General features: G+C 41.4%; 2 protein-coding genes across 3 annotated transcripts in view; both read left to right on the top strand.

Annotated features, from left to right (window-relative positions):
• Positions 1-70: 70 nt before the first annotated feature.
• Positions 71-3,130, top strand: LOC306869101 (transmembrane gamma-carboxyglutamic acid protein 2-like). Of its 2 annotated transcripts, XM_079415711.1 has the most exons (8): positions 102-147; positions 240-316; positions 770-859; positions 1,261-1,424; positions 1,556-1,589; positions 2,324-2,453; positions 2,532-2,672; positions 2,795-3,129. In XM_079415711.1, exons 3-8 carry the CDS (start codon positions 775-777, stop codon positions 2,835-2,837), a joined length of 597 nt encoding a protein of 198 aa, XP_079271837.1. In that variant the 5' UTR covers positions 102-147; positions 240-316; positions 770-774; the 3' UTR covers positions 2,838-3,129. The 2 variants fall into 2 exon arrangements, with proteins under 2 accessions (XP_079271836.1, XP_079271837.1); XM_079415710.1 differs by having other exon boundaries at positions 71-316; positions 2,795-3,130.
• A 998-nt stretch (positions 3,131-4,128) lies between these two features.
• The window catches only part of LOC306869093 (proline-rich protein 12-like), a 28,012-nt gene continuing 10,059 nt past the window's right edge, over positions 4,129-22,081 (top strand). The window contains exons 1-8 of the mRNA XM_079415696.1: positions 4,129-4,239; positions 12,272-12,426; positions 12,570-12,731; positions 12,864-17,344; positions 17,487-17,705; positions 18,684-18,761; positions 19,365-20,145; positions 20,234-20,724. Coding sequence (XP_079271822.1) covers positions 4,157-4,239; positions 12,272-12,426; positions 12,570-12,731; positions 12,864-17,344; positions 17,487-17,705; positions 18,684-18,761; positions 19,365-20,145; positions 20,234-20,724 — 6,450 coding nt within the window. The 5' untranslated portion in view covers positions 4,129-4,156. The remainder of the gene's footprint in view (positions 4,240-12,271; positions 12,427-12,569; positions 12,732-12,863; positions 17,345-17,486; positions 17,706-18,683; positions 18,762-19,364; positions 20,146-20,233; positions 20,725-22,081) is intronic.

Genomic DNA, 22,081 nt, shown 5'->3' with positions numbered 1-22,081 from the left:
TTGCTTATTGTGGTGTTCAGGGAATTCACCGAAACTCTGTCACATCCCACTGCCACTCCTACAAATGCTCACGGCTGTAAACTATGTTGTCAAACTGGTATGTCTCGAACCTGATGAGTTAAGATGTCGGTGTGAATGTGAACACAGGTGAATGTGGAAGAATTTCGATTAAAAACATCGAACATGTGAATTCCGTGCATTCGAACTCTTTATCTACTGCCATAATTTACATATCCTAGGAGAGGAAATCTCTGGAGAATTCTGAAAGTATTTTTCTTTTAAAGTTTCCTTCTACGGAGCACAAAAGTGTGTCAAGGTAAGCGGGCGGTGACCCATGTCGTTTTTCTTTAGACGCAGTTTTGCTTTCTTTTCTACTTTCTGTCGTGCGTTTCGTGGTGGGCTACAGCTTGTTTTCTAAATGAATGGGTAGATATGCACTATTTACTTTACTTAAAAATACAAAAATATTCAGTCATTCCCTCGTGTTGCCACAATTTGGTCAGAGTGTGGTTCATTTAAGTTGCAGTGTTGAAACTAAGATATTAAACGGATATATTATGTATATGTAGGCTTTATATATTTTTTCCTAGTATAAAATAAATCATATTTGCTTTTGAGTAAGTGAAATGACCGATAGAGGACGACATTGTAAAAGCCTTTTCCGGAATATTCAATATTTTGTTGACGAATTTTTGGGGTTGTGTATATTTCCTGTATATGGATTTATCAAAACATAGCCTGTTAATCTTTGTAATATTATTTTGAACAGGTACAATGCTGGGGTTTCCAGCGATATGTTTCAGCTTGATATCCCTGCTGCATCTTGTTTGGGGCAGAGTGATCTATAATGGAAATGATGGTAAATAATAAACTTTAAAAAAAAAACTTTTTAATAGCCAGTGTTTGAAATTCTTTGGGTTTATCATTTATTGTTGCTGATTATTTGGTATTATGGAGTGTTTTTTGGTTAGTTTACCTCCCTATGCACTCATTGAAATCAACGACTTAGACCTCTTAGATCTCATTTACATTAGACTTTAGATGTATTGCAAACATTGGTAGGCTTCATACTCTTAATACAACATAATTATTTATTTTATTTGGTTATTTTAATGCTTTGTATTTCTAATTATGTCTTCATGGTTAACTGTCATTTCATTACAATTCCTGCATATTGTACTGTACCTTGTGTCTGTAAAAAGTATGTTTGTAGTGTGTAGCTGATTGTCATTATGATTCATATTCTCCTGTGTTCCTCAGTGTTCCTAGAAGAGAAGTCAGCAGGTTTGTTTCTCTCCCGTAAACTGTTGTATAACAGTTGGGATTTTGAGGTAGTGGTGCCTGACGATCTACAGAGAGAATGCATAGAGGAAATATGCTCATACGAAGAGGCCAGGGAGGTGTTTGAAGATGACATACAGACAGTAAGAAAAAGAGTGTATACAAGAGAAAGTGAACACAATGGAAGCATGCTATAGCCACTATGTGATGAGATGAAAATAAAAAGATGGTATAAGCACAGTTACTTGATGCTATTTATTTTGTTTTCCAACAGGCCAAATTCTGGGAAAGCTATGTCAATAGTCATGGTAAGGTTTTTTTTTATTTTTATTTTTAAATGAATGTATTTTCCATTTTATAGATATAGGTAAAGATGTGAAGTGAAGTGACTTACTGCCAAGTATGGTGACCCATACTCGGAATTCGTGCTCTGCATTTAACCCACCCAACGTGCACACACACAGCAGTGAACACACACACACCGTGAACACACACCCGGAGCAGTGGGCAGCCATTTATGCTGCGGCGCCCGGGGAGCAGTTGGGGGTTCGGTGCCTTGCTCAAGGGCACCTCAGTCGTGGTATTGAGGGTGGAGAAAGCGCTGGACATTCACTCTCCCCACCTACAATCCCTGCCGGCCCGAGACTCGAACCCGCAACCTATGGATTACGAGTCCGACTCTCTAACCATTAGGCCACGACTTCCCCCATATAAAGATATGGACATTGAACATTTGGAATACATTTTCAAATAAAAATGACAACTTAGTCTCATTGCACAGCAAGCAGCCTTCACTCTTAAAATGGTGGTTTTATGGCACTGCTTTTGGAACCTTTATTTTTAAGATTCATGTCTAGCTAGCTGTCATCATAGCGTAAGCAAATGCAAACTACAAATATTATCAGTTATTTATGTTATTTTCAGACGCTAGACCTGGGTTTTAACACCGTATTTTCAATATTTTATCCAAAAAGAACGGGATCACTTAATAAACAATTAAAATTGGTTGAGAATGATGACCTGATTGTTTTTTTTTCTACAGAGTCTTCACTCCCAGTGGATGTGTCTGGTTTGGTAGCTGGCATTGTGGCTATTGTAATAACAGCGATTATAGCCACTGTGTTGGGCATATATTGCTACAAGAACAGAGGCAAGAATTCAAGAGGGGGCAGGTAAGTGCATGCTATCATTACCACAGCAATATATGCCCTTTATGCAGCAATATCACACTGTTTTCTGCATCTTCACAGTGTACCTGTGCGTATGGGTGTGGATGGGCAGCCAATACCTGAATCTGTGCCCTTGGCTAACAGGGCTCCAGGTCTCCCCTCGTACAATGAGGCTCTGGGCCACAGCGGCCAGCATGATGCACCTCCACCGCCGTACTCTGGGTGAGAGCACTGGACGGCTTGTTTATACATCGTAAACAAAAGCGATGCAGTGCCTGCTATAAAATTGTTTTGCGCTGCATGTTCAAAATGTGTTTTAAAATATGCATCTTTGCTCTTTACAGGGGAAATCCATCCGAGCCACCACAAACTCAAGAAGAGGAATGACAAAGACATGATGTTTTTTTAAATGGGGGAGGGGAGAGGGGCGATACAGGGTTTTACTGGTGAAAAAGTACAGCTTCAGTCAGTAGATAATTTATTATACTTTTGCTACATGTTCAGCAGTTAACCCTATTTTATTCTTTAGAATTATTGTTACTATCATCATGGACCACAATTTCAGTGTGAATGTTGTCAATATTTTCATGAATAAGGTTTGTTAATTTTTTTAAAAGTGTTTTATCAAATGGAATTACATTTTCATTATTAATAAAATAAATAAAATGTAGACAAGCTTGTATTTGATTGCTACTTCGACTGCGTGAAGCAACAGCGCGCGTGACGCTTAAATCGATGCCAGTATTTAGTCGCTGTTGTCACTCATCTTTCACAGACCATACTAGAGAGAGCGTCCCATACTCAGTAGTGCCTGTGTGCTGTAACAAGGCGGCAGTACGCACGAGACTTCCAGACAGACTGCGTATGTGTGAGAGTGTGACAAGCGAGTCGGCAGAGGGGGGCGTGTGTGGATATGTTTATGCGTGTGAGCCTGTTAGTCCACTCTTAAAAATGGCGTCGTCTTGGCTAATACCTGAAAATAGCGATTAGAATCCCGTGCGTTGTTGGTAACATTTATGCGAGGCACTGAATCATGACACTGGTCCCTTGCATATTTCTTAGAAACTTCACGGATTTTATTTAATGAACCTAACAAGCCACTTTGTTTCTGACGAGGAGGTAGCCTACCGTCCCGTGTATATTTATCCATGATGTAAATATTTGGGACGCAACAGCTGAATAAAAAAGAAAACGCGCGCTCGGTTGACTGCTATTTATAGAGACCTAGTATCTCACCTTTTTGTGGCAATGCAGTGCGCGAACAACTAAATAGGCTACAATCAAGCACGTGTTGTGGGTGTAATAAGCAATGGCATCAGAATTAGACATGCAGTGCATCAGCCGCGTTACTGTTTCTGCTGCGAAGGACAATAGGCATCGAGATATATAAGAGGGCAAAAGAGGGGAGGGGAGGCAGAAACCGGATTTTTTGTGGTGGCGGTGGTTGGTATAATACTTCGGCCCCCTCCTCCCCGCTGTATCCTCCATCTCCCCTCCTCCTCCTCCTCCTCCTCATTCTCCCTCCATTCCTCTCCCCCTCTGAGCTGGTCCTATTCTTGAGGACTTGCTTGTGAAACGAGAGAGATAAACAGACATTGAGCGCTCAGGAAAGGACACGGGGAGTGATAGTGTGTTAGAATTTAGGAAATACCTCCCTCCCCTTCCCCCTATCTATCGCTCCATCTTCATCCCTAGTCTCTTCTTTAATGGATAGAAATTATCCTGGCACAGGATTCGGTGATCTGGGCGCTGGAACGGGATGGAGTTACGAGAGATCGGCGAAGGCAAGGTAAGGCGCCTGTGCAAGTGCACTTCTCCCATGCACTGGATGCATAAATATGCTTAGCTGGCTGTAACAATGCCCATGCCGACGGACGCAATGCAATGCATGTTCCCACTCTTGCTCCCAGTGCTGTGTTCATTCACCACTTCCATGCGTTATATTGTCGCTAGCTCCACGTACAGCCATCAGTATTGTCATTTCTGAGGGAGGAGGGGGTGTCTTGAAAATGCAAGGAATGCGATTGAGAGTTAATGCATGATACGGAAGGTAGACTGAGACAGAAAAGGGGGAGAGGGGCGAAAAGAGGGGGGATGGGATGATGTTGCTTGCTAGCTTGCTAGCGTATTATCAAAAATGAAAAATCAAACCTTCTGCCTTGGAGGCGCACCAAACCTGACATTGCATGCCGTACTTAAATACACGCTAATTCGGCGTAACGTTAGCGAGTAATGCGTGGCACAAAACGCACGTTGACAACGTTATTTTGGAGGCAACCAATTAGAAGCAATCACATAACGTATATATTTTTGGGGATGAAATGGTCGCTAGCTACTGTATTCAGCTCGTCTCTGTAGCTAACGCGTATTAGTCTGTTAAATCGAAAAGGGTTTATTTTGGACATGCACATTTTGAGTTAAATCAGATTTATTTTTTTAGATTTACTTGAACGTTAAATGACAAAATGCAGAGGTGAAGTTCCTTACAGACAGCATGTATAATTCAGCTACACATGTCACAACACTGGCTGTATATTATACGCTTACTTATATGAACAACCTCTGCTACTAATTCGTAGTATTAAAAAAAAAAGCACTTTGCATAGCCTATCGGAGAAATACCTTATCTGTTGTTGAGGATACTGTCGTTTTACTAGTCTCTTGGCAATGTACCAAATAGTGTGTAGTGTTCCTCAGTGAAATTACAGCGTGACCGAGACGTGCACACTGTAAACATAAACGTAAGACGCACTGCTAACGTATTTGCAGCCCACCAGCAGAAAAGACTATCAATAAATACTTGCTGTATAATGTTTTTTTTCTTCTAAATATCCACTGAGATTTGAAAGAACTAATAAAATGACCTGACAAACCTTAGTTTTACATTGCCTAGCCATTAAATCAATGCGGGAAAAATTAGGCTTGCTCAAAAGGGTTGATGCTTTCAGGAAGTGTTGCATTGCAATATTTAAATAGAGATGAAATATTCTGTTGCTAACGTTACCTGAAAACGGGAATGTTACGGTGTCGTGCTCTACGTTGGGTACGCGTTTCACTATTTTCGCGGCCTACTTACAGTTCAAAGGCGCACCTCTATATACTTTATCAGTCGCCGTGACAACCAAATCAATCTTAGCAGCTTACAGAGCGCGCGTGCAATCATTCCTGGTGGCGTTAGTGTCTCGCGTTGCATGTATGGAGTCAGTCGTACAGTTGGGTGCACACCTACAGCATAGTTTGCACTATTGTTATATGGGCACGGGAAGTGAAATAATAAGAAATTTGAATTATTTATGATTATTTAGGTGTAATATGCGTTACGGTGGAATGCTACTATTTGTCTTTGCAGAATTCTTTCTATTTAAAAAAAACAAAAAATATTTTATTCTAGGTTGTATTTAATATTATTATTATTATTTACACAGATGCAAATAAGTTCTGGTGCCTGTTTGTTGTCTGTGAGATTGTGTAAAGAGGTCTTTTCATTTGTGCATTGCAACACATTTGGAGTGGCTCCTTTCTTTCTTGCATGACAGGACAACAATAGGGCTATTCTTTTGAGCGATCATTCCTAGATGTGTGGAAACCCCTATGTGTATGTATGAGGAATTCCAATCACACTCCTAAAAAAGGATCACAAATGCTGTGTGTGGTCAGAGTTTTTCTAACACGTAACATTCCCCTGATATTCTGCGAGCCTGCATCCCAGTATCTCTAGCTGACTCTTAGCAAGTCTGAAGAGGAATTGTTCTATTTTCTGTCGGAATCTTTAATATTGTGTTTCTGATTTGAGAGCATCTCTGTAGACTCATAGGCAGATTGATAGAATCCAGAATCTTAATGAGGAATTCAGGCTTATGATGATGGACAAGCTTCAGTGCTGCTGCTGCAGAGGCTGAAAAGCATTCGCCGAATAAAATGAAATGAAAAGCTTTTGTATTGAACCTTCTCTCTTGTAGTTTTCCGAAAATTGCTTCTGCTTTTGAATGAATATTAGACAGTGAGACTGCTGCTTTGAGTCATTGGAAGCATAGCTATTATGCAATGATGAAACACTGAGAAGTGGCAAATTAGCATAAAATAAAACAAAATGACACTGGGGTCTGTGTAAGACACCACATTTGGCAATATTGGATCTTATATTAAGAAATGTTGTTGCATGTGTTATTAAACGAGAATAAACATAAAATGATAGCACTGTTGCTTAGCAAGACTTCTGCGCACTGAATCTTGGTTATGAAGATGACAAAGGCATACTCCATGATGGCAAGGTTCACCAGGCTCTCTATCCTTCTTAGGGTAGCGTGCATCCAGCACACACCTCTGCACGGTTCTAATGGAGATTAATGGCCATGACTGAGTTCCCCATCAGGCTGTAAACATTTTGCACCTGTTGGGGGGGCAGTGTTGAATTACTGCCTGTGTAATTAGGAGCAGTCTTGTACAGTGGATTCAATCAAGCTTTCTAATTTAGCCCTTCCCTTTGTTTTTTTGTTTTTTTTCCCCTTCCATTGTTTATTTATTTTTCACGTTTCACCTTTTCCCTATTATTCTTTTTCCCTCCATTGTCAAATTATGCTTAATCAGCTCAAGAACATGCACAATGGCAGGAGGTGAGAGGTTTAACAGGATGAACTGATTGACTGAAGGTGTAAGACAGCATGATGAAAAAAGTGAGAAAGGAGAGACTGAGAGGAAGAAACTACTGGATGTAAAATAGTTGTAGTGTGATCCCAATGTATAAATATAAAATAGTAAATATATAAATGTTTTTAAAATATGAAATTGAATTGAGTCCCTCTATTTTTAATAAGTTCAAGTTTAATTTATTTACATAGCACATTTAAAAACAGCGAGCACGGCTGACCAAAGTGCTGAACAAACAAATACATAGAACACAGGACAACCCACAGTTTCATACCATAAACTCACAGTGAATTAAAAGCCAAAGAAAAGAAATGGGTTTTAAGAGATGATTTAAAAACAGTTAAAGACTGTGCCAGTCTGATATAGGCTGGAAGGCTGTTCCACAGCCTAGGGTCAGCAACCGCAAAGGCTCTATCCCCTCTATGCTTTAAACGTGATCTGGGGACAGAGCGAAGTCTTTGATCACCAGACCTCAGATTTTGAGTAGGATTGTATGGATAAAGTTGATCAGATAGATAGCTCAGTGCCAGATTATTTATAGATTTAAAAACAAAAAGAAGAATTTTGAACTCAATTCTAAGATGCACAGGTAACCAATGTAACGATTTCAGAATTGGAGTAACGTGATCAAATTTACGTTGTCCTTTGAGGAATTTAGCAGCGACGTTTTGTACTAATTGGAGACGAGCGATGGAAGATTTAGAAATGCCACGATAGAGAGAGTTGCAGTAATAGAGAGAGTTGCAGTAATCCAAGCGAGTTGTAATGAGCGCATGGATAGCAATCTCTAAAGTTTTCACAGAGAGAAGAGATTTAGTTTTGGAGAGAAGGCGTAGCTGAAAAAAACAGGAACTAATAACCTCATTTATTTGTTTATCAAATATAAGACTCTGATCCCAGAAAACATCTAGGTTCTTAATACAGGAAGAAGTAAAAGGAGCAAGGTAGTCCAGATCGATACTTTTGCTCCCTGAATTTTCACTAGGGCCAAAGACTATAAACTCGGTTTTTGATTCATTCAGAAAATTTGAGAGAACCAGGTTTTCACTTCATCCAGGCATGCAAAAAGAGATTCCAGAGCAGCATGCTTATTTCATTTCAGGGGTAGATACATTTGTGTATCATTTGCATAGCTGTGAAATGATACACCATGCTTTCTGAAAATAGAGCCCAAAGGAAGTAAATACAATGGAAAAAAGAATGGGTGCGAGAATAGAACCATGTGGCACTCCACAGGAAAGTTTAGCAGGCAATGAAGAAAAATTACCCAATCTGACAGAGAAACTTCTATTTGTTAAATATGATTTGAACCAGCTAAGAACAGTTCCCTGGATGCCCACAAAATATTCTAGTCGAGATAAAAGAGTTTTATGATCAACTGTATCAAAAGCCGAGGTTAAGTCTAACAGAATTAGGATAACAGAGTCACCAGAGTCAGTCACCAACAAAGTATCATAATTTTATAATAATTATTTTTATTTTATTATCTATTGTATTTTTTATTGTATTATCTTATCTATTTTTATTGTAGTTTCAATTAAATATTCTAATATTAAAACAAATAAAATGTATTTGTAGGTCGCTAATTAAATTTAAAAAGCAAAAATCAATAAGCAAAACTTTAGTTCAGCCCTGCTGTTGTTAAATTCCGAAACCATGAAACCAAAACCATTTTCTCTTTCCTATTGTAACATTCATATCCTTGTGAAATGGCTTATCGAATGAGGAAAAAATGTTGGACGGGACTTGTTTTTGGTAATTGATTGGATTGTTGATCATTGTTGTTTTGCTAATTGCTGCAATCTCATATGAGTGACAAGTTGCTGGAGGGAGGAACTATTGTCCAGCCCTCACGCCGGTGCACACAGGATCAGAGAAGATATGCTTTTGTGAGGGGGAGGGGAAGGAAAAGTTAATGTTTATGATTAAAAATTTAGTGCATATGAATTTAAGGATGTGCATGGGTAAATAATTTCTAATAAACAAAGCAATATTTCATAAAACATATTAGCAAATATGAAATTCTGCATGTAACTTCTCACTCATTGTTATGCTGATGATATAATTTGTAATAAAATAATATTTAATTAAAAGCAAAATAGACTCACAAAGTTGTCTCATACTTTTTAACCCCACTGTTTGTACGATATCCTTCATTTTACCTTATTCTTGTGAAGTTCATCATCTATTCCCTGATCGTCTCTGCGCTGCCTCTTTGGGATTAAGAGCCAATTACGGTCTAATTCTTATCAAACCTCCTATCAAACATTACCTAGAAGTGAAACTGCTTCCTTTGGTTGCACAGAATAATTATTTCATGTACATGGTTCTCACATTTGAAGAGAGAGTACTGATGCTATGATGCATGACTTATTTATGATGAAAAGACATTCAGTTGCAGGAGAAACATCTGCTTGTCAGGGTTCGTCATATTTATTTTATTTTATTTTTTATTTAAAATGATCATTCATATCCATCTCATAACTTGATGGTCCTTTTTTTAATGCTATGTGTCCCTTTTGCATGGTACTATGACTCTTAACAGTTTTTAAAGCAGTGACTCAGCTTATCTACAATGCTTGCCTTGTTCTGCATAACCTGAGACGATCCCACAAAAGAATCGGTATCAAACCGAAGCAGCAGTGTAGCAAAACATCATAAGGGTACTTTTGTCATGGCACTGTATATTGTGTATTATGCCAGAGGTACAATTAGTGAAGCAGTTGGCAGCCGGGATGTGCGCTCTCACTCATGCATTTAAATGTTTAACCCAGTTCATTAGAGCCTTTATCCAGTTAATTACGTGAGTCTTGTGCCTCCAAGATGAGGGTGTTTTTTAAAAGAGATGGACATGCTCCCAGATGGAACCCCCTCAGGATGGACATCAGTTGTCTTTGTCACATTTATTAGGGTCTTTTGAGAGACATGTATTCCGGTGACTATATTGAGCCCAGGAGTCTATTTAATGGAGAATGACAATATAAATCTAGTCTTGCGTCCTGTCGGGACTGAATTGGGAAGTAGGCCTATGTAATGAGCGGCTGTGCTTATAGGTTGTACAGATTTATTTAGGTAATTCTTCGAATACTACACTCAAAGATGAAGGTTTGATTAAGGTCTTTCTTTAATAGGTTTTAAAATAGATTTTCTGGTTCACTCCACCGCTTCTGTTGAATGACACCCACCCCCTCACCACACGCTCACTCAGTATGTGGTGTCTGTGGCTTCCCACTCTGGTCTCAGAGTGAGAGGGATCTAGACTAACTGAGCTGTACTCACACTAAGAGCCTTTTGAGGATGGAGGGGAGGGGGTTACCAAGGCAATTCAGTCAGTGGAGAGCTTTTATCAATGAGCGCTCTGTGTCTTACCTCAGCAACATCCTAACCGCCATTGTCAACTGAACTGGCCACTTTCTATGAAAGCGAACAACAGAGACAGTCTGCAAAGACTGCAAAAGACAGTTGATTGGCTGGCAACAGGCAGAGTGGCCAATCAGAATGCTGAGCTACACTTGGTATCATTGCAGATCGTGAAGTGTAGCGGTGGTAACTGTGAGACAAGGTCCAAAAAAATGAATTATAATGTCTTGTTTTGTCATTCATAAGTTGTATATCGAGTCAGCATATTTGCTTAATTTATAGATAGAGGAGGCAATATTGAGAATGCTGATAATATGTTGTTTGTGTGATGATTGTTGTAGATAGTGTGTCAAAATCAGATCCTGCTGGCTTTTTGGAAGGAAGATCTGGAAGTGAGTAGGCTGATTAAAAGAGCTAATCTTTGTGTGTGGCTATGGTGTGAGAGGGAAAATGCCAAGCTGGGTCAACTGATACTCTATACAGGGATTTAGTATGAGTATAGAGCCCAACAGACTTTTTCACTCTCTGAACTGAGGGGGGAACAATGAAATCCATCCCAATGTCACATGATTTATGATTCGATACACTGAGTTATTGTTTGATTTAGTCCTCCAAAATTACTTTTAAATGAAGAAAACACAAGTGGTTGATGTTTGAGCAAGTAAAAAGAAACACACATACACACAAAAAACAAAGCCATAATTAGATTGTATACAAATTTGGCTGATTGGAAAATTAAATAGAGATTATTTAATTAGATAATTAGTGGAATTTAATACTTGCACCCTTTATTTTTAAATTGATCAAAGATACATAACAAAACACCTACTAAAAGAGCAACAAACAGTGACCAAAAACAATGGTATAATCAAAATTAATTCCCAGTAATTTCTCTGCATCTTTCTCTGCATTGTTATATGCATATGTTAACTAAACATATAGCTAAATATTATTGGGAGTTATGGTGGGTGCTTAATAATATATAGTTAGTGCAAATTAACAGTAATATATACTGTATAGTGTGTATATATATAAATATATATATATATATATATATATATATATATATATAAATAAATACATAGTGTATATAAAATATTTTATAGTATATATAATATTAGTATGTATAAAATAATATATAGTTACTACAAATTATCAGTAATATTACTACTGTTCATTTGTAATAACTATATATTATTAAGCACACACCATAACTTATTATTATGCTAAATGATGAATATTAATAATGTTTGTATAATTTAACTTTAGAAATGTCCTTTTATTTAAAAATTTAAAATAGATTTTATTCAATTTGATTGCCTTATTCAAAATTCTGGCCATATGAGTGTTATATTATTTTATATATATGCTTTATAATGTGTGTGTGTTACATTGTAATGTTTTTCTTTAAAAAAAATGTAGGGCCCGGTTTCACAGACAGGTCTTAGACTTAGGAAAATAACATTATTGGTGTGCATCTTGAGACAAAACAAAGGCACTGATATATTTTAAGATCAGTCAGTGCGAGTTTCTTTCAGTTGAATCAGAAGATTTACATTTTAGTCTAGGATTAGGCTTAAGCCTTCTCTGTGAAACTGGGGGTAGATGTTTAAGCAGTATTTGACCATTTACTTCGTAAACATTTACTTCTCTTATGTATCTATTATGCACTGGCCAATTAGGACAGGGAGGTTGTGTCAGATGCCCAAATTTCAAATAATGCATAAGAATGTAAACAATTACTTTTGTTTTTGTGTCTGTTTCTATAACGTTTCCTCTGTCAGTTACCTCTTTTTGAATCCTCTGTTTTTCAGTTTGGTTTATGGGAGCTCCAGATCCTCCCATCCAGACTCAGAACTCCTCCACCGTCAAACTTATGCCACACCACACCCCCTGCAAGGATATACAACAAATCATCATCCAGGCGCCTCTGGACAAGGCGGAGCATGGGGCACAGGAAGGAGCTTAGGTAAAGTCGACAAAATTAATTAGTTAATTACTGGGAAGCCTCTGTTGTTTAATCCAGCTTGTTTGAGTATAATGGTGACAGCGCATAAAAATTTGATTGAACACTGTACTGTTAGACTTTGCTTTAATAATCATCTTTCACAGGGCTCTCTGGCTTGTTTGATACTGGACTACATCATGCCAGTCCCTCAGGACCAGATGCTTCAGTTATGAACTTGATCTCTGCTTTGGAATCCCGAGGTGCTCAGCCACCCCACTCAGCATCTTCCCTTCTCTCCCAATTTCGCACCCCCTCTTGGCAAACTGGTTAGTGTTGTGAATTATTGAATAGACAATTATCTAATTATAAACACAGAAATATATCATGAAATAAATATATAGAATCACCCTATTAACTGCTGAATCATTTTCTTTTCCCTTTTCTCTCTGTTGCTGTAGCAATGCACACTCCAGCCCCTGCAGAGCTATTCATTTCTGGTGCACTACCTGGCTCTGGCTCATTTCCCTCTTCCTCTGCTCTGTCGGCATATCAGCACCCTGCATCCTTCTCAGGGCGCTCCTTCCCTGGAGTGACCCCATCACTATCTCTGCAGGACACGCCTACCTTCAGTCCTACTTCCAACGGTCTCCTGTCACCACATGATCCTTTGCTACACATTAAAACATCCTCCCAGTCAAGTCTTGGATTTGACCGTCTTCTGTCTTCACAGAGTGGGACTCCTTCATATAGAGGGCCACAAGAGCCCACTAGTGCTCCTCCACCACAAGCACCTGCATCCTCCTCGACACGACATTTACCGCCTCAGTTTAACCTGCTGTCCTCACAGCTGCAGGATCAGTCCTCTCAACTCTACAATTCCTCTGTGTTTTCTTCTGCACCTCCTCAACCGCCACAGTCCCAGGAAAGAGCCATCCCCAGGCAAGACAGTGTGATCAAGCACTACCAGAGACCTTCTCCCGGACAGTCTCAACTTTCCTCTTCCACACCTCATCCCCTACAACACTATCTTAGTTGTGGTGCATCAGGATACCAGCAGATATCACATCATCGGCATGGTTCCTCCATAAACTGTAGCCCACTGGGTGAGCAGAGCCCATCATCTGAACCCAAACCCTCTCCTCGATCAGAGCAGGTATATCGTCCTATTATCCAGCCCCAGTACACCTCCTCAGTCTCCTCCTCAGCTGGCTCGGGTGGTGGTATTGGGAAAACAGGAAAGAGTTCCAGTTCAAGTAGTGGCTACTCTTCCTCTGGCTCTTCCTCATCTCGAACCCCTCACACTCCTCCTTCAGCTTCTTCCACCTCCTCTTCTTCCTCCTCTGCCTCTAATCCTAATGTCTCATCCAGTACCTCCTCTGCACCCTCAAGGCAGCAACCACCACCCCAGTCAGCACCACAACCCCCTCCACCTCCACCTCCAACAGTGTCATCCTCTGCTACGCAGCAGCAGCCACCCAAACCTTGCCTGTCTACATATGGCTCTCCAGTTGCTCCTGTCAAGCCAACTGCTGGCCTTCCTGGTCAAACCCCACCACAGCAACAGTCATATTCACCAAGCCAGCCACCCTCCTCTCACTTGCCCCAGCCATATGGAGGATTCAGTTCTCCACAGGCTCAGGATCTTGGTTCCAGCCTTGGGGGGTCAGGAAAAGCTTATGGAAATCTTGGAGCTACGGGACGTTCATTTTCAGCTGAGGTGGTCTATGGCTCTGATTCAGGATATGGTTCTTTGCCACCATCTCTCGGAGGGGCAGGGAGTCCCTCAATGGGCTACGGCGGTGCAGGACATTCACCTGCACTAATGGTGTCTGGAGGTGGTACCGGTACAACAAGCAGTACCACTGGATCTGGAGCAGGTAGTTCAGGAAGTGTGGGGGGTGGTTCAGGTGGTGGTAGTGCTAGTATAGCAAGTGGTGGAGGATCATACCACCTCCCGGATTCCAGCCCTTCACCGTCAAGTAATTCTGGAATAATCCGCCCAGGTCTGCACTCTCCTGCTCCAACTCGCCCTGCACAATCACCTGGAGGAAATGGAGGCAACAAGTACCTATCCTCAGTTCTTTCCCCAGCATTCCTGGCTTCTCCACAAGGATACTCAGACACAAGGGTGCCACCCCAGCAAACACAGTCTTATCACACAACGCCGCCGAAATCTAAGTCTGATTCTGATATGCTTGGGGTAGAAAGATCTCAAGATGAGGATGAAGAAGATGAGGATGACTTTTTGATTCAGCACTTATTGGACTCCCAGAGTCCAGCACCCAATCCCTCCCAGCATCATTCTCAACAAGCTCAGCAGGTAGCCTCACAAGAACCACAGTCCCAGTCCATTTCCCAGAGTAGAGATGGAGGGAAGTCTCTCTCTGCATATGAACTAAACAAAGCATCTGAAGAACGTTATCATCTACAGAGTGTCATTCGGACCAATAATACCACCAACACTGTGGCTTCAGTTGCTGCTGGCTCTTGTGGTCCAGGCACAGGTTTAGAGAACCAGTTAGAGATGTCTCTGAAAAAGCAGCAGCAGACTAAGTCTGATAGAGTGCTTGCTGGAGCTGGTACAACTGGAGGTCGAGGTGCAGTTGATTCTTTGTCTCATACTCATTCCCATGGTCAACATGACTCCCTAGGTTCAGTGGTCCACTATGGCAGAGGAGACCCTTACACTCATCAAACACATCAACATCACCCTCCTCACCCATCGCACTCGCAACACCCTCAGCATTCACAGCACTCTCACCCGCATTCAATGGCCCACTCACATATAGATCTTAAGAAAGCTCAGGATCCTTCAGAATTACCCTACCTACGAAAGACTCCAGACTTGCAGCAGCGACAGACCCAGTCCTCCCTTGGACTAATGGATTCACCACCCGACCCATCTCAGCAAAGCTCCCAGGCTCACCTTCTCCAGTCTGTCCTTTCGCATACCACTCGAAACAAGATGGACAACCAACAGACTCCCTCACAGCAACAACAACACCCAATGAGTCAACAAGCCATGATTGGACCAAATGGGGAATTAGGTACTGGTGGATCTGGAGGAGTAGATACTCAGTCACAGGCCTCTCAACTTCAACTCCAGCTCCAGTCCCAAACTATGGAGGTCCACTATGGACGTGAGGCTCAACGAAACCAAAGCCAGTCAAGTCAAAATTCTGTTTCACCACTAGACATGCTAGAGAGATCTCTCTCCAGGGCAAACAGTCGGGAAGGGCCAGTCCCCACTGATAGAGTTGGTGCAGGAGATGGGAGCACCGCTGATCACAGACAACAGCAACAACATAGGATGTCCTCACACCATCAATCCCACCACTCTCAACAACCAGCAGCAGAGCTTCATGATTTCTTGTCCGAGTCTGATTTGAGCATGTCTACCCCCTCTCATTTGCATCATATGGCCTCACACCATCCACCCCCTCATTCCCACCATCAGCCACAGGCACACTCTCACCATCAACATCCTCACCAGCACCCTCACCACATGCAACCAGCTTCTGGACCTCCACAGCCCCAATCCCAGCCCAGGGAACAAGAGCCACAGCTGGATCAGCTCAAAGAGCATCAATATGACACTGGTAACCCTGTGGGAAAAACAGCTCAGAACCAGGGTCAGAGCCAAGAACAACAACAACGGTTCATGCCACTGACATCTATTTGTTTCCCAGATTCTCTTCTTCAAGATGAGGATCGATCCTTTTTTCCAGGAATGGAGGATATGTTCTGCTCTGAGGACTACAAGGCAAGTTGTGCTGGAGGAGGTGGAAGTGCAGGACAAGGGGGTCAGGATGGTGTGCCAGAGGCACGTGGAACAGTACAAGAAGGAATGGATGCAGTTAAAGCTACAGGTGGTGGAGGAGGTGCATATGACATGATGGGTCATCATGGAGATCAGGGTTATGGGCAGTATTGTCACAGTTTATCTGAATCTGGCAATGGTACTATGCACTTAGATCTGGACCCCTTGAAATCCCATGAACTCCCATCCACTGTAAACACAGAACAACTAGGCTTAATTCAGTCTCAGGGCCCAAGCCTTGGGATGGGCAACACAGGACATGTAGTGGACGGAACTGGAAACAAAATGATGGGCTCTGCAGGTGTAGGTAGTGGTCCTGGCACAGCAGGGCTTACCTCACCAATCTTTTGTTCCTCTAGACCTAAAAAACTTTTGAAAACAAGCTCATTTCACCTCCTTAAACAACGGAAAGACCCTAATGCCCAATCACAGGCTAAAAAGAACTATGCTCAAGAATATGAATTTGAGGATGACGAGGATAAAGCAGATGTTCCAGCTGACATCCGCTTAAACAGCAGACGTTTGCCAGACTTGCTTCCTGATCTCGTTTCCAGTTGCAGAAAGTCTGGAAGTGGTTCAGGAGTTGGCAGTTTGAGCCCTTTGATGGGTGATTTAGATTTCTGCCACCCCTCAGGGTACCCATCCCTTGGACCTCCTCCACAGCTGCTCCCACATGATGGCCCAAAGAAAAGGGGGAGGAAACCCACCAAACCTAAACGTGAAGGTCCACCAAGACCCAGGGGTAGGCCACGTATTCGGCCTCTCCCCGAGCCTCCGTATTGCAGGAACATGATGGGACCTGGTGGAGAGAGTAAAAGGGGCCGTGGGCGAGGAAGAGGGCGTGGAAGGAAAGATGATCAAATGCTAGAAATGCACAGAGACATGAACAAGGGGCAGAACTACCAACAACAAGCACCTCACCTCCATCATCAACCACAGTTACAACAGCACATGCACCACCATCTACAGCCACAACAGCAGCACCAACCACAACATATGCACCAACAGCAGCACCTACATGTACAACAAATTCATCAACACCATCAACAGCAACACCATCAACAACTTGCACAGCATCAGCCTCAGCAACAATACCAGGAACCCATCAAACCAATCAAAGTATGTTAAAGGTTATGATTTGCACCAGTGGGAAGAATTATGTTTGTGGCAATGATGGGTCAATGTAACATCCCAATGTAACAAATGTAAAAGCATGTGTTGATTCAAAAAATAAGTAATTACTTAATTGTTTTCCTACCAGATTAAGCTCCCTATTCCTTCAATGCACTCATCTGACTCCCTACTGAGGACAGACTCCCTGTCTAGTACGGATCCAGTTTTGTCTGATGGTTCGGTAGGATCTGCACCATCTCTTGGTTTGAGCCCAGGGCCCACTACCAGTGTGGACATGAACAGAATTGACATGAACAGAAATGATATGAGCTGCGGTCAGGAAAAGATGAAGCAGAAACCCCAAGAGGTGAGTCTCAGCTTGCAAAAAAATTTAGTGAATCTTGAAATCTAACAGAAAATATCAGAAGGTATAACTCCAGATCAGAAAATAACTCCAGATGTTCTATGTAAAATGTAAAGCAAATGGCAATTCTGTGGTTTTGCATTTTATTTGTTGTAATATTTGTATCCAAAAACATAACAGAAAATGTGCTTGTTCATATTGGGTCTTTTTGATGTCCTCAAATGACCTGCAGATTTAGAGCAAAGTTTAGTGGAGGAAGTGCGTTTAGAGGAGGTCAAATATTTTGTGGAAGACCTGCCAGGCCTAGTTGGCAGCTGTGATTAATTTTATCAAAGAAAAATTATTTGCTGAATTTGTTCTTTTTAGTTAAAACTGTTCTTTTCTTAAAAAGAGTTTTTAGGAGGCCTTTTAAATTGATTTATCAAGCATATTTATAGTCATTTTTGTTAGCCGTGCACAGCAAGGTTCAACAATATTATTCAGTAGTAGAAGGGATTGGTGGGAAGCAGCATGTGAAATCAGTTATGATTTATGCAAATGGAAAAGTAATGTCACTTACTTAGCAGTGACCAAGTTCACTATGAGTAGATGATCAGCAACCTGAGTAGGATCTTTCCAAATACAGAATAATCTAGATGATGATGAAATCGACATAATTTGACATAATTAAAAAAATATAGGCCTACATGTCAAAGTCACAAATGCTTTGTCCTAAATGGGGAAAGTAAACATCTGCTGTAACATTATGAAATGTTGTCAGACCAAAACCATGTTTCAAAGCATGAAGATTCAATAACTCAACCAACATTTTACAGCCTTAATCAAATGATGCCCTCCTCCATATGTTTAAACTGCACATATGAAATGTCCTCTGTTGCCTCAGCAACAAGTAGCCTCAGGAAAGAGCCAGTCTAGGGTGTTATGTGTAGATATGTGCAATTTTTTTATGTATGTGTGTGAAATGTTTGATTTATGTATCAGCAGATATCCTGGGAGGGAGACATGGATGACCAAATGACCGCAGAGGCCTGGGCTACCATGCAGAAGCTTTCTGGCTCAGTAAGACTACAATTCTTATTCTATATACATTTTCCAGATGTAATTCTGATAGAAAACAATAACCCACTCATATTTTGACCAAAAGACACATTACTAAATTATACATGAAATGCATTTGGATTTCTTTCACATTCAATTATTTTACATAGGAAGCATTGTTCTCAGTGTATACACTTTGCCACTAGAGGGAGCAGAGTACATAGACTAAATGATTGGCAGGCCACCCTGATGACTGAGTTCTTAAAAAATGCAATAAAAGAAAGGGAGAGCGCTGTTGCTAAGGTGGCTGTTGCTAAGGTTACTGATTCATAGTAACCGTCATCAACCACCCTGCTGTTCAGTAAGGTGTTTTACCTCCTCCTAGACACACCTAACGTAAGAGAGTGGGACTACAGTGATTATATAATCTAAAGATGTTAAGAAAAAAAGGAAAGGAAATTTTCTTACAATTTGTCATTTAATAATAAGCTGTTTTCTGGTTGTTCTTTATTTTTCTTTCCCTTTTTTTACTATATTTGCCTTCTGCATAAACATTTCAATGCTATTTGTCTCTTATTGCTTGTATTTTGCCATCTTTCATTGCTCTGCACTTCTTGCTCACAGACTGAGGAGAAATCTTCAGAGCTGAAGTCAGGTTTTATAACTTCCTTTCTGGATTTCTTGAAAACTGGGAAGAAGCAGTCGGGCACTGAAGCTCTACCTGTGGATGGGTGCACTTCCACAAATTCCTCTTCAGTAAAGGGAGGCATTCGTCCATTATCCCCACAACCATCTCCTCCTCCACCTCCCCCCTTTGGAGAGAACGAGGGTGATGGAAGCCTGGGTCTCAGTAACTGTCCCTCGCCCTGTAAAAGACTTGATGAGGAGCTCAAGAGGAACCTGGAGACTCTGCCATCGTTCTCCTCAGACGAGGAAGACTCGGTCAGTAAGAACCAGGATCTGCAAAAGAGCATCTCATCTGCCATTTCTGCCCTTTATGACACGCCCCACAGTCTCGCTGCCATTCCACCACCTCCTACGCCACCGCCGCCCACTCCGCAGACGGTGTCTCTTAACACACCCCCACAACCTGAGTCTGTCCTGCTCACTGAACCTGAGATGGAGATAAACACGTCACAGGAGCTGGATTCACACTCACGGCCCAACCTGCAGGAGGAGGCTCATGTTCCAGGCAAGGGTGAGGAACAGGAAGAATCTGGGCAGGAGGTACATGAAGAAATACAGCAGAAAGAAGACAGACAGACTGAATGTGAGGAGGAAGGAGAGGAGTTGGAAGTAGACAGAAGTGAGAAGGAGGAAACTGATCAGATAAGGACAGAGGAGAGCAAGCCAGAAGAAGAAGAAGAGCCTGAGTATGGAATGCTGGGTGCTCCCAAGGTTGATGGTGGGTATATTAACATGTCTACAGTCAAATATTACAATCAATGAAATACTAATTATTTCCTTCTTTCCTCAACCGTATCCCGTTTTAGGATCCGAACTTCCCCCTGCACCCCCTTCTCCTCCATCTCTTTCTCCTTCTCCCCCAACCTCCTCCTCTCCATCCCCTCTGCCTCCTCCTCCTCTGTCTCTGCCCTCCCCTCTCCCATCTCAAGAAGAGGAGGAGAATCTACAACAGCAGCAGCAACAGCCACCACTGCATAATTCCCTGCCTCCCAGCCCTTCTCCACCTGCTCTCCCCTCTCCCTCCCTGCCTCCGCCCACGTTGCCCCCCTCTGCTACACCCCCACCGTCCCCTTCCCCGCCTCCTCCCGAAGAGCTGCCCCAGCCTTCCCCGGTCTCACCCCCTACCCCCGAAGATGCCCCGACACCTCAGATCACTTCACTGCACCTAGCTAAGAAACAGTCAAACGCGGCCATCGCTGGAGAGAGTGAGGATGATGACAGTGAGAGTGGGGGGGAGGGGATCTTCAGAGAGAGGGATGAATTTGTTGTGCGCACTGAAGATATTGGTACTCTTAAGGTAAAAATCCCCCTTTTTTTGTTTTAGTAGTATTCTGTGTTGAGAATTAATATTTAGATTTTTGCAGGGATAGTTCACCCCAAAATGATAATTTTGTCATTGCTCACCTTCATGTCATTGTAGTCCTATATGACTCGATTTCTTCTGTGGAAAATGCAAGAAGATAAATTCTAATGGAAGTCAATGGGAACCAACTCTTTGGTTACCAATATTTTTTAAATTGTCTTCTTTTTGTGTTACACTTAAGAAAGAATGTCATACATGTAACGACATGAAGGTGAGTAATGGATGACAGAATTATAATTATAATTCTTTTAATAATTGAAGTCGCAATTAAACGGAAATAGCAACAGATCTTTTCTTCCATAGTGCAACGTACATACAAGTGAAACAGATTGTCAGAAAAGAAAAAAATTATGGTGGGGACTCGATTCTGTCTATGTCAAGGGTCTCCAACCCTGCTTCGGGAGAGCTACTGTCCAGCAGAGTTCTGCTCCAACTAGGGGTGTGCAATATATATAATCTGTGATAATATCGTAATTGTTGTTTTAACGATGTGCGATTTGACATTATCGAGTATTTTGCAAAAAACATTCAAAACACTCTTACAAAGCACATGCATACATTACGTGAAGTCTAGACTAATGTGCGTGCGCATTTAGAGTGTGCATCACAATCACGGCATGATTCAGTCTAATAAAATGCATTTAGAATGATCACAAAATTAAACATATGGGTACAGAAAATGTATATATTTATATCATTTCATATAGTTAAAGGGGGTCGTATGATGCTATTTTAAAGATCATTATTTTGTGTATTTGGTGTAACAGAATATGTTGATATGCTTTAATGTTCAAAAAACACATTATTTTTCAAATACTGTACATTATTGTAGGTCCTCTATGACCCGCCTCTCTCAAACGTGTTTTCTACAAAGCCCCTCCTTCCAACAAGTGCAGTCTGCTCTGATTGGCCAACTGACCCAGTGCATTGTGATTGGCCGAACACCACACGCACGCGTCGGAAATGTAACGCCCCTTACCATAATCGCAAGCTTCAGCTTTCAAGTTAGTTTTATCAGTTTAAGCCTGAGAGGAACAGAGTTGCGTGACAGACACCGTGATGATGCTCGTATGTATTTGCACACAAGCCGCAGTAAAGACGATTTCTGACGGGCTGTACTCTCCACATTTGAACAGTCAATAGCAAATACTTGAACTAATAACAATACATAATTACAGCCCCTGATTAAGAAGCGCCAGATTGTCATAGCAAAGTCAGAATTGACCTTTTTTTTTTTTTTTAGAAATAGCCTTTGTGCACAGCCAGCCTTGTACTGTACTAGGTTCACGAA

The sequence above is a fragment of the Barbus barbus genome, assembly GCF_936440315.1.
Source record: "Barbus barbus genome assembly, chromosome: 4".
Classification (NCBI taxonomy): domain Eukaryota; kingdom Metazoa; phylum Chordata; class Actinopteri; order Cypriniformes; family Cyprinidae; genus Barbus; species Barbus barbus.
This window is presented reverse-complemented; position numbering and strand designations above follow the sequence as displayed.